Raw genomic sequence first — 12,645 nt, 5'->3', positions numbered from 1 at the left:
TCCCCATGGAGGGATGGTATCCACCTGGTGCTGTTTGACAGCAGAGTCCCTGTGCGTTTGGTCCCCATTCTTTGAGAGGAGCCGTCTCTTCTACCGCAGACCCTCCTAGAGAAGGCTTTTTGTGTGCTTAACTTGGTATCCCCTCTGCTTTTCAGGCAGCTCCAAGGTCTGAAGCTGTGGGGCTGCTGAAGGATGCTGACCTGCGGGCAGCCCTGGACGTGCTGCGGTGTTACGACTTGCACTCGATCGTGGAGGAGTGGTTCATTGAGGTGCTGCAGACGGACCTTCAGGCGAATATAGCTCCCGAGTTCTGGAACTGCATTGGCCAGTATGAAAACACGGCTGAGGAGCCCCAGTGCTCCTCGCTCCTTCTGGATGCGTTTTGTCTTCTCAAGTGCCGCCTGGACCCCTACCTGAACAGCCTGGAACTTCTGGAGAGGTGGACCAAGGCAGGCTTGCTCCTGGGGACAGGCGCTCAGGTGCTGCAAGAAAAGGTCTACACCATGTTCAAAGCTATCCTTTTTTTCTCCACTACCAAGTCCTTCCAGGAAATGATCCAGCAGTTCTACAGCCGCACTTTCAGGATATACATGCGGCAGTGGAAGAAAGGAGAAGATGGAATGAACGAGTGCGAGAGCAGCATGAGTGAGACTGAGCAGGAGAGCGACACGGAGGAGGGCGGAGGAGAGAGCCCGCTGTGCGCAGGCTGCAGCAGCAAGAGGGAGCAGTGTTGGTGTCCCAAAGCCATGGAGCAGTTTCAGCAGCTCAATGACATTCTGTACGTAGGTTATGGGGTGGTGGCTGTCACTCGGAACAGATGATCCGGATGGGGAGCAGCAGCAGGTTTTCTTGATACCTGAAAACAGGAGGAGTTACGTGTGAGGTCAGGCTGTGTCATAGTACTGGCTAGAGAACTTGACACAGGGTTTCTGCAGCTGGTTGTTGAACTAGAGCAGATCTTTAGACAGAAGGTTCCTCTCCCTGGACGTGCGAATATCTTCCTCTTGCTCTAAGGCCTTCTGTCCACAAAGCAGCACACTCTTCTAAATGAAAAATCTTTTGATGGCTAGAAAATAACGTTTAAGGAAGATGGGATAGCAGTAGTGTCATGTGTTATATATGTAGCGCATGTGGCTATCGCAGCATTTAAACTAAGAGTTATGCCTGCATCTGTGGATCACAGAGGGAGGAAGGTGCCTTCAGGTAGTTAGATTTTCTTTATTTGCTTGTGCCTTTGCTTCCATACGCTCTGAATCAAGTCACTGTTTGTGTCCGTAGCCGCCGGCTGAATTTGCTGGAGAGAGTGAGCGCCGATGCTGTCACGACCATCTTGCACCAGATGATAGAGGAGAGGATGGAGCAACGATGCAGGGGGGAGTACGAGCACTCCTTCCTGAATGAGTTCCAGGAGGTAAGGCAGGCGTGCGGGCAGCGAGGGCCCTTCCTTTGGAGATGTGCAGCTGCACCCGTTACTGGTTTAGCAGCTCAGGCTAAAAGCAGGTTTCACCTGAAAACACCTTGTCCTGGGCTGTGACTCCCACCATCCCTGGCAGAAGAAGTGGTTAAAATGCCCCATTTTGATTTAATGCCACAGGGGAAGGCTTGCTCTGGCCTGTGCCTAATGGACCATTGTATTTCACCTGGTGATGGCTGTAGTAATGAGAGAATTTCTGTGGTTCCGTTTTACAAACTACAAGAACACGTAGTGCCACCTAGCCTGCAGAGAACCCTCCCTCTGTGAGGTGGGCTCATAATTTCAATCTGTGTGGCTGTTTTCTTTCTTCTTTCTAATTTTTCAGCATCCCTTTAAAATAGGAAGCGAAGATGGGAGGTGATATGCTGGTATTGATCTCACCAATGGGCCAGATACAGAATTAAAATCTTACCCAGCTGTTTTCCTGCTACTTTAAACCACATTTGTGTTGGGCTGTTTATCCAGTATGACCTTAAAATGAAATTCTTCTCTGGGTTATGGCTCTTCTGGGATACAGTCCCAGCTCTACTCTCTTTATTCCTCGATGCATGACCTTGCCGTTGCCCGTGTTGAAGAACAATGCGTGAAGTCAGGTTGCCATGCAAACCAGACTGCTCTCAATGGTTGTCCTAGTTTCCTTGCTGTTTGCCATGCCGGCCGTTTTTGTTGTCTGCAAACATGGGCAGTCATTTTGTATTTACTTCCCTTTAGTTGCTGCGCAACACTTTCTTCATTGGACCTAGTGTGAAATGCTTTTGGATGACCTGGCGATTGTCAAGGACATTTTAAGGGCACCAGAGAAAATGCAACTGCATTCCACTTGTCAGACATTGCAGAAAGTCCCCTTGCTCCCCCCTCTTTAGAAAGGCCAGTTTGTTTGGCCGCAGAATATTGGAGCATGTCAGAATTAGGAAGAGACAATTTAAAAAAAAAAAAAAAGTAGAAGTGGTATCTAAATTGGGAAGATATTTCAAAAGAAGAGAAAAAGCACAAGCCTGGCAAGCTAAAGGTAAAATAGGAGAAGACTGAGAAGCAGCTTGCTAAAAGTACAGCTGCTGACAGCAAACCCCCTTTTCAGACACACCAGCAGCAGCCTGGAGCGTCGGTCGCTAATCAGGCTGTAACAGGGCACTCAGAGAAGATAAATTCATGGGGAAGGATGGGTTGGTTTGATAATAATTGTTTTCCTTAAAATTGAGTTGCTCTGCACCAGTTATAGTCCTTTGCTTTTGTCCTGTAGGAGAATTCTTTATCAGCTTTTCCACAGTTTTGCCCAGATCGATGCTCAAGTGTTCTGTAGTTCTCAGGTTCATCCTGCCTTGTAATTAGCAGAACTTGAGCATTTCTTCAGTGTTTCCTCAGTCAAGTAGATAATTAAAAATTAACATCAGCAAACCAGACCTTGACTTAGCATTTTTGTTTCAGGCTGTTGGAATCTGGTTATCAAAAATTGTTAATATCTAGTAGCTATTAGTACTCAATTACTATCCCAGGAAGTACCACACATTTGCCAGCTTAAAGGGGAAATTTGAAAAAAGCATTTCTTTTGAATATCTGGATATTGTAGTTGAATACTTTTGAAATTTGACAATTAAACACTTCTCTATAGAAAACGAAATCTCAAATATAAAAATTAACCTTCTGATGGTCTGTGTTCAGGTTTTTATTTTATTATTTGGTGACTAGGCTGGTATTTGAGGTCTTGGTTTCAAGTGCCTGAGTTTTGTTATCAAGAGTATGTCTGTGAGTCCGTGGGATGGCTTGCTTGCTCTTGATTGATTTCAGGAATCATAGAAATTTTGGGCCACGGATGGTGTCATGGGCAGTTTGCTCATATTCTCATAAAGAGAATAGTTCTTCTGCAAGTATAGAATGGTATGGAATTCTGCAAGAATAGAATAGTTCTGCAAGTTTTGAATATACCCTATCCTTTTTGGAGCCCAGCACCTATGCACAGTATGTCTTCTCATACACATCTGCATAGCCTATATCCTGTACCTTTAGTTAACATTCATATTCTTTCAGCTAGGTTTTCCCTGGCTATAACCCAGGCCGGGTGCATTTGGAGAGCAGCTGGAGGTAATGCTGCCCTTGGCTGGCTGCTCATTTTTGCTTCCTGTGGTAACTGCTGGTGATGGGGTAAGCGCAGGACGTGGTTGTGCATCCAGCCCTGGTGTTCATCATCTCTGTGCTCTCCCTCTCCCTGTGCAGTGGATTGAGAAAGTGATTGGCTGGCTCAGCAGAGTTTTTCTGCAAGATGGTCCCTTGGCACGTTCCTCTCCAGAAGCTAGCAGCACCTTGAAGCGCTGGCGGTGCCACGTCCAAAGGTTCTTCTACCGCATCTACGCCAGCATGCGCATTGAAGAGCTCTTCAGCATTATTCGAGGTAGGTGTGACCCATTCAGTGTTGATTCACTCTTGGGCTCGGATTGAGCTGTCTTCATCTCCTGATGTGCCACGCTGTCTCCTCTTGCCTTCCCGTGGAGCATGGCACTGTTTCTAATCACTGCTTAGTCTGTAGATTTCCCAGAGTCAAAGCCGGCTGTGGAGGACCTCAAGTTCTGCCTGGAAAGGACTAATCAGAGGCAGCAGCTCCTCAGCTCCCTGAAAAGTGCTCTGGAAATGCGACTTCTGCATCCTGGTGGGTTTTTCATCGCCATGTATGTTACAACACTGTAAGGAGCCTGGGCATGAGTGGGGATCTGCTGGGAGCCATCATCTCATTCTGCTTTTGATGACTGAGAGGCAACCAGGCTGTGCACATCGCGTGCTCTCTGTGTTGGAGTGTGCATGGGCAGCAGTAGCTGATTATATCCTAGCTTCTTTTTGCCTCATTTTTCCAGTATGGTGAGGAGCTGAGCTAGAAGTTTAGCTTTGGTCCAGGTAAGTAAAGGTTTCTCTGCTGTGTGTGGTCTGAGCTCCTAACACATGGTCTGGCTCAGCTGGTTTATAGTAGTCTATGAGCCCGCGTTTGTAGTTGCTACTGGTTTCAGAGACGTACAGATCCGATCTCTCCCTTTGGCTGGGGCAGTAGGGCAGCAAGCCCTTTGCCTCCAGCTCCATAGATTGAACAGAGGGCTTGGAGCATCCAAGCTCCTTGCATCCAAGCCGTTAGTCTGTGCTGTGGGACTCTGACTCCCTCTGCCCTCTCCTGTAGGAGTCAACACATCCGACATCATCACTCTGTATATCTCGGCCATCAAGGCCTTGCGGGAGCTTGACCCCTCCATGGTTATCCTGGAGGTCGCCTGTGAGCCCATCAGGAAGTATCTGAGGTAAGAGGCTTGCGGGGCAGCCTTACGCATCCCCTCTCCCTCCCCTTCCCTTCACTTGCTCTGTTTCCCTTGCCTGTTGGCAGGACTCGGGAAGACACGGTGCGGCAGATTGTGGCCGGTCTCACGGGCGATGCTGAGGGCTCCGGTGATCTTGCAAACGAGCTCTCGAAAGCTGACCCGGTGACGCTGGAGAATGGCCAAGAGAGTGATGATGACATCTCAGAACCGGCGGACTGGGTTCCTGACCCGGTTGATGCAGATCCAGGTTAGATGCCAAGACCGGAAGTCCTGGCAGCCTGCTGCTTTTCCCCGGTGGCCTGTAGTCTTGAGCAGCTCATCTGCTAGTCCTCTAGAGCTGAGCTGGGGCAGGTCTCTCTTAAACTTGCACTGTGGTCTGCTGGATTTCACTAGGAAAATCAAGTTCCAAACGTCGGTCCTCAGACATCATTAGTCTGCTGGTGAGCATCTATGGCAGCAAGGACCTGTTTATCAATGAATACCGCACGCTTCTGGCTGACCGGCTACTACATCAATTCAACTACAGTGCTGAGAGGTGAGGTCCAAATGCCCAACCCCAGGGCTTTGCAGGTAAAATCACCTGATAAAGGTGTCCTTCAGACTCGGTCCTATGAACAGCTGTTTCTGGAGCCAGGAATGTCTTTGGCCATTTCCTCTGCAGCTCTGGGTTTGCATCTAGAATTTCATGCTCTCACTTATTCTTGGGCTGCTTCCTGCTCAGTCCTACCCTTGGCTTGCACTAATAGGGCAGAATGTAGGAAACTGGAGGCCACCAACATCCTCTTAGCTCCATCCCACATGTTCTGCTGGTCCTCACAGCCTGCACAGGCTGCTTAAGGTCAGCAGAAAGTGTCAAAGTAAGAAGGGATGAAGCATCGGGAAACCTCTGTTGCAACCCAGCTATGTCTCTTGATTTGACAATGGCAGTGGTTTTCCTTTCAGTGAAATGCAGTTAGTGTGAGCCATGTCTGGGATGGGCAGTCTCAGGCGAATGGCTCACCAAATGCTGAGCTTGCACGGTGTCATCAAGGGGGATGGCTAGGTGCCGTGCTCATCCAAATGAAAGGCATGGGAAGGTCTTCAAAAAGCTGCTGGCCTACAGAGGATGTGACTGTTCCGCACCTGGATGCTAGGATGTGTCCTGCTCAGATAACGTGCCTTGGAAGGCTTCCTAGGAAGAGCACCCTTGTGCCAGGGACCAGATTTTTTGGCTGTGTTGCAAGGGGTGGAGGCCAGGCCAGCCTAGTCTGAGGGACCTGTGTCTGATCTGTTGTTTCTCTTGTCAGGGAAATCCGCAACGTGGAGCTGCTGAAGCTGCGGTTTGGCGAAGCTCAGATGCACTATTGTGAAGTCATGTTAAAAGTAACTTTTTTTCTAAATTCAAGTCCTGAGTGTTTGAGCTCATTGGGGAAGGGGAAGGACTTGAGGAGCGACGCAAAAAGGGTCTTTTAGGAAAGTGGGGTTCCCAGAATCCCAGCGAGGTGGCTGATTTGTGACGGGCAGAAGTGCATTCAAAATCATGTCTTTTTTTAAGCCCTGTGGGTTGGGTTATTGATTCTGCAAGATGGTTGCTCTGGTGCTGTTGTCTCTCCTGCCCTTCCTGCAGTACAGTGTTCTGGCATTGAAGAGCTGGGCTCTTCCAGCTCCTCTAGGGTTGGGACTCTGGAGTTTAATTCACTTGGAGCACTGTGGGAAGATGGTAAGTCTGGAGGGACTCCAGTGTAGGCTAGTGCTGAGCTGTAAGCCCTTCTGCAACCTCCCCACAAATGTTTCTGAGAATATAGCAGACTTCCTTAGTGGCTAGTAGACACAAATGATCCTTTCCAATGTCCCCATCATCATTTGGAGACAACGTTAGTCACCCTGTTTAAGCTTCTAAGGGTTAGCACTGACTTGGAAGAGAAGGAGCTGCCTTAGCTTCCTCTGCCTTTTCCAGGATATGGCTGACTCGCGACGCATCAATGCCAACATTCGTGATGAGGAAGAAAAGCTCCCAGAGGAGGAGAGGCCACCGTTCAGCCTTGTTGCCGTTATTCTGTCTAGTGAGTTCTGGCCGCCACTGAAAGAGGAGAAGCTAGAGCTTCCAGAGCAGGTCAAGGAAGCCATGGAAGCCTATTCTAAAAAGTATGAGAAATTAAAGGTGAGGCAACCTTTACCCTCCTTAAAAAAGGTGTATGATGTACAGACTTTGTTATATAGCATGGTTTTTGGAAAGTCCCCTTTAACTTCCCTTGAATTTTAACTGCTACTACACACACACTGTTACAGTGGAATCAGAAAGTCCTTCAGCTTTGAATCAGGGTTAGAAGCTGTGCTAGCTTAATTATTGCTGAAAGAATGATTTACCTCTTCATGGAGTGCCTGAGTTGCAGTAGTGATTCACAGAATCACAGGATGGTAGGGGTTGGAAGGGACCTCTGAATATCATCTGGTCCAACCCCCCTGCCAAGGCAGGATCGCCTAGGGCAGGTTGCACAGGAATGCGTCCAGTTGGGTTTTGAAGGTCTCCAGAGAAGGAGACTCCACAGCCTCTCTGGGCAGCCTGTTCCAGTGCTCCGTCACCCTCACAGTAAAGAAGTTTTTCCTCATGTTGAGGTGGAACTTCCTGTGCTGCAGTTTGTGCCCATTGCCCCTCCTCCTATCACTGGGCACTACTGAAAAGAGACTGGCTCCATCCTCCTGACAGCCACCTCTGCAGATATTTATAGACACTGATAAGGTCCCCTCTCAGCCTTCTCTTCTCCAGACTAAACAGCCCCAGGTCTCTCAGCCTTTCCTCATAGGAGAGATGTTCCAGTCCCAGATTGCAGTTAGGGAAGAGAGTTTTCTAAAATGTGCCAATGTTTGTTAGTTAAATGGATACTGAGGTGGAAGTTCTTGGCATCTAAGTCTGGTCTAAGCTTGTTGTCTGAAGTTCTATAGTAGTAAGAATGACATCCTGTCCCTGTTGGGCCCCTCTTCTTCAGTGCTTTGGCACTTTCCTCCCCTGTTTGTCCTGTTGAAAAGCAGTTCTTTTTAACATGGTCTCATTTTAAGATTTGCTTTCAATCTGGAATTAGATGAGTGTTGCTTCCTCTTCTGTCTGTGGTCTCTCCTGGGTTGTTTCATTCATTTCTGGAGGGTCGCTGGACTCCATGTTAGGCAGTTCAGGTGCAAGCATTTTTGGTCAGTTTGACTGTGGCTCAGACTGAATCCATGCCTTTATAAACAGCACGGAAAGGTGGAAGAGGCACATGCAGACCAAACACATGCAACCGTGCAGTATTCTTCTGTTCTCCAGGCACTTGATCATGGCAGTTAGAGAAGGCTGAGGAGCATCTTGCTCTGCACATACAGAATGGGTTGGAAGCAGGAGCATCTGTTTGGAAGTCAAGGAGAGATCCAGGTCACTTCCAGAACTCTGGTCCTGGCTTTCTCATCTTGCAGCTTCTTATCTGGTGGAGTGATGAATGAGCATGGATGGTTCAGATCTAGCTGCCGTGCCAGTGTAGTGTCTGTGTGCACACACAGATGGTTCTTTGCAGCCAGCACGAACATAATTTGGTGTCTCATGCAGATGTTCCTCTTTGCCAATCCACTTGTGCTCTGACCCCACTTCACGCTTGGTTTTCTTTATCCTTTCTTGAACTTGTTCTTACACACCAGGTGGTACATGCCATGAGGCTGAAGCTCATAGCTCTAGACCCTGTCTCTTCTCCTGCTGTAGCTGTGCCAGATGTGGATGCCAGATGACTTCTGTGCCCGCAAAAAATTAGTTAGGAGCGGATGCAGGAGGGGATGCAAGGAGGGAGCAGCCTCCTTGAGCATCCTCAGTATTCAAAGCAAGCAGCACTCTTTTCACATCAGTGTCAGAAGAGATCACTTCTCTTTCGAGGAAGTCCTGCCCCAGATGAGTATTTTCGCATAGGAGTTTGTCCTGAGGGGCCCAGTTGGTCTTCCAGTGTTTCCTCAACCTGTGCTTACCCTACCAGAGAGCTGAGTGGCTGGCTTTCAGGCAGGAGAGGGGCACTGGTCTTGGGCAAGGGCTGAACAACAACTTGTGCTGAGGAGGCTGTTTCCCATGAGGGGCCAGGGAACGGCTGGGTGGTGGCAGTGCTGGGCGACTCGTGAGGAGGGGAGCAGCTTTTGTGTCTGGCAGAGGTGTATGGAGCGCAGCTGGCCCTGGTGGTAGAGGGGCGTTTGCAGCACTTAGGGGTTCCTGTTAGAAGATCTGCTGTGAGCAGCTGCTTCCCCCTTTTCCAGGCCATGAGGACCCTGAACTGGAAGTACCACCTGGGCCTGGTGAGCTTGGATGTGGAGCTGGCAGATCGCACCCTCTCCCTGTCCGTCTCTCCTGTGCATGCTGCCATCATCCTGCACTTCCAGACCAAGAGTGAGTGCCATGGCAGAGGCAGCATTACCACCCATGTCTGTGTACTTCCCGGGGTGGGTGGGAAAGGCCACGTTGCTCAGGTGGTTGAAGGCTCTGAGAGCTCTGGCAGCAGGACCAAGACCTGGTTCATGGCCATGGGTCTACCACGGGGCTCAGCCCGGTTTCCAGCTCTCCTAGGAGACAGCACCCAGCAGGACCACAGCTCAGCACCCAGTCTGCTTTCGGGCAGTTGCTGCACACCACTGCTTGCTCCTGGTAGTGGCTCCCCAGCCTTCCTCATCCTCTTATTAAGTCCTGGCATGCTGGAGGTGGGCAGGTGTCCTGTGCTTTTCCCTGATATCTGTGGTCTCTGCAGGTACGTGGACACTGACAGAGCTGAGTGAAGTGCTCAAGGTGCCCGTGACATCGCTGAAGCGGAAGATGACGCTGTGGCTGCAGCAGGGTGTCCTGCGTGAAGATCCCCAAGGCACCTTCACTGTGATTGAGGAGGAGCAGAAGGACCAGGTGGAGAAGGTTGTTCTGATAGACAGTGACGAGGAGGGGGACTCTGCCATGGCGTCGCAGGCTGACCAGAAAGAGGAAGAGCTGCAGGTACCCATCCGTGTGTCTCATCTGCTTGCAAAGCTGGCAGGACAATGCAAACATCCCTTGCTTTTGGTTTTGGGCAATCTGATTAAGATGATGGATTCACTTTGCATTTGCATTTTCCACTGCAAGTGACTAAGTCCAGCATGAGGGGTTTTTGAAGTAGGTATCTCTTGGTTAATGCTCGCTGGTGCAGGTGCTGGATGGCAGTCTTCCCTCCAGAAAAGTGCCCGACTGCTGAGCCAGGCAGCCAGTTGGACACGTCTAAATATGTTTTTTCAGCTTAAAAAAAGAAAAAGTCTGAGACATGATTTCATATTTTAAAGTACTCAGAACTTACTTGGAGTCACCCAAGCAGCGCTTTTTGGCACTTACACTGCCAAAAAGGCTTACCCAGCACTTAGAGCTGGACCCTTGCCTTCCCTGTGTTGTGGTTCCTAGAGACTTCCAGTGCTTTTCCTGCCCGTGTGTCAAGTTGTGTGTGCGTTGTGCCACTGTGCAGCACAGAGGTGTCATACTGGTGTTTATCCACTGAGGGTCATGCACGTACTGCATGTTAAATCCTGCTTTCTAGCTGTGTGTCCCAACACCTGATGTTCTCCGTGGATATTTCCTGTTTAAAGACCACATGCTCACGGCTGAGAGCAGAACGTACTGCCAGCTACAGCCCTGCTCTGCTTTTGGGATATGGGATGCTAAAGCACCCCTTTTCTTCGTGGTATAGATGTCAGTGTGGTTTACTGTTGCTCACGTGTCCCCCTCTGCAGCTGTTCTGGACGTACATCCAGGCTATGCTGACCAACCTCGAGAGCCTGTCCTTGGAGAGGATTCACAGCATGCTGAAGATGTTTGTGATGACAGGCCCAGTGGTTACAGAAATCGATATACAAGAGCTGCAGGGTTTCCTCCAGAAAAAGGTCCGGGACCAGCAACTCATCTACTCCGGAGGCGTCTATCGCCTGCCCAAGAACTGCAACTAGACTGCAAGCGTCCCTGCTGTCCCCTCTGTGTCGCTTCTCTGTGCCTGTGCCCACCTCTGAGTGCCACCCAGCTCTCTACCTCCTGCTGGGTAGTTCTTCTGCTCTGGGGGTTTGCCATGCCCTCTTCCCCCCAAAGGGTGTCCTTTTCCACATGGAGACAGCTCAGCAGCAGCCTGGGTCATGCACCCCACAACTTCTGGGACTGGGCCTGCTCCCCACGTTCTTTTCCTCCCATACGTGAGTGTCTGGGCCTGCTTCAGTGGTTAATAAAAACCAGCAGTCTCCTTTTTCAGCTGGTACCAACTCTTCTTTTCCTCTTGGCAGAGCACTCTTGGCATCAGCCTTCCCACGCTCAAAGGGCAGGCAGGGAACTCCCTCGTCTGCCGGGCACCATCCCCCTTTCATTGGGTCTCCATCTGTAGCCCTGGGAGGTTTTGGGAGGGGGGCTGTTGTCTCCAGCTGCTGTCTGGGTCTCTTTGTGTGGCTAAAGCAGCATCTTGCAGCTGGCTATGATGAGCAAGACCCTACACAAAAGCAAGTGTTCCTGCTGTCTCCTTTGGCTTATGTGGGAGGAAGACTCCAGGGTCCGCTTACCCTTTTTTTGGGACTCTTAAACTGTGTGGAATAATTTTATTGTGGGATGAAGAACGCCTTAGATGGATGAGACGTAGCAGTTCTTCAGGGCAAGCTGTTTAGTCTCAGAGGATAAGTGGATTATCCGGGCACTGGTAGGTTTGCTTTACTATGGCACGAATACACGTCCCCCTTCTAACGCCATGGTGGCGGCCCTCGAGGGTGCACCGTCCTGGTGCTCCAGCGTTAGGGACGGCGCTGAGATCGGCGAGATTGGGTGGGATAATCCCTGAGCTCTGACCCCAACCTGGGTATCAAGCAATGGGTTTCAGGACTGTATTCTCTATCCACTTAATAGCACTCAGCCTTCCTGCTTTTTGGGTGGGTTTTGCTCATTAGGAGGAATATGCTGGGGAAATCTGGCTTTTACTAAAAATCTGCTTTCTGTGGAGCGAAGAATGAGTTTCCACAGTGCAGGGAGTCTTTTCTCTCCTCTGCTGAATCCTCTATCCCAGTCTGCGGGCACTGCAGCAAGCTGGAGTTGAGACACCAAAGGGCATCATTGAAACACTGGAGCAGCCCTGGCTGTGCATCCAGGGAGACTTGCGAGATATAAAAAACAACCCGTATTTAATACATAACCTTGTTTTTCAGTGCCTGAAGGCCCAGAAGCCCCACGCTGTGGGCATCCTTCATGCAGCCATAGACAGTGGAGTACGGTGCTTATCCCCCCTTATGCACATTCACGTGTTCTCCTCTGCGGGTGAGAGCACGTGGTGGTGTTTCCCCGTGGCACTTCACTCCAGGCTGGTGGTGGTGTGGCACTAGGAGCTGGTTGGCGTGTTCGATTGTGAAGCTTAAAATGTTTCTTGGGCTGTAGGGCCTCTGGTAATAACTAAATAAACCCCAATTGTGAACGTGTAGGATATTACTGCAGGTAAAGCCAAGAAAGATGAACAGCAGCTAATGCCAAATCACAGCAGGCAAGGGAGGGAAACCTATGCGAGAACGTGTGAGGAGCCCCACCAGACCCTGCTAGGACACCCGGCTGGATCTGTTGTCCTTTGAGGCTGGGTGGGATGGCCAGGACACGGCACTGGCCTCGTCATCGCTGTGTCCAGCATGGGATGTGGCTGGGGACATCCCTCGGAGCCGCACCTGGGGCTCGCGTGTCAAGGACAAGAGGCACAAAATCGCGTTGCACTGCATGCAGCTCGTTTAACCCCAGGCGGAGGTCCCTGCTGCCTGCTCGGTGCTCCTGGTGGATTTTCCCTTGCAGAAAACACCTCCTGGGGACTCCTCCAAGTTCCCTCAAAGGCTGCTCAGCTCCTCATGCCTTTGCTCAGCTCTTGCTTAGATCCTCACCTG

The 12,645-nt window shown here is 50.2% G+C and overlaps 1 protein-coding gene across 1 annotated transcript; it reads left to right on the top strand.

The window, feature by feature from the left end:
- Nucleotides 1-155: 155 nt before the first annotated feature.
- On the top strand, nucleotides 156-10,736 carry ANAPC2 (anaphase promoting complex subunit 2; the record flags this gene model as incomplete). The annotated part of the gene is made up of 12 exons (XM_010288225.1): nucleotides 156-778; nucleotides 1,279-1,411; nucleotides 3,686-3,860; nucleotides 3,996-4,115; nucleotides 4,632-4,749; nucleotides 4,833-5,014; nucleotides 5,161-5,302; nucleotides 6,054-6,129; nucleotides 6,704-6,907; nucleotides 9,010-9,139; nucleotides 9,495-9,730; nucleotides 10,492-10,736. Coding segments are annotated over 12 exons (2,352 nt in total), but the record flags the coding sequence as incomplete, so codon positions are not given.
- Between the last annotated feature and the right edge of the window lie 1,909 nt (nucleotides 10,737-12,645).

This window comes from Phaethon lepturus, unplaced genomic scaffold (assembly GCF_000687285.1).
Source record: "Phaethon lepturus isolate BGI_N335 unplaced genomic scaffold, ASM68728v1 scaffold24985, whole genome shotgun sequence".
In the NCBI taxonomy this organism is placed as follows: domain Eukaryota; kingdom Metazoa; phylum Chordata; class Aves; order Phaethontiformes; family Phaethontidae; genus Phaethon; species Phaethon lepturus.
The sequence above is the reverse complement of the archived record's forward strand: the minus strand, read 5'-3'. Positions and strand labels throughout refer to the sequence as shown.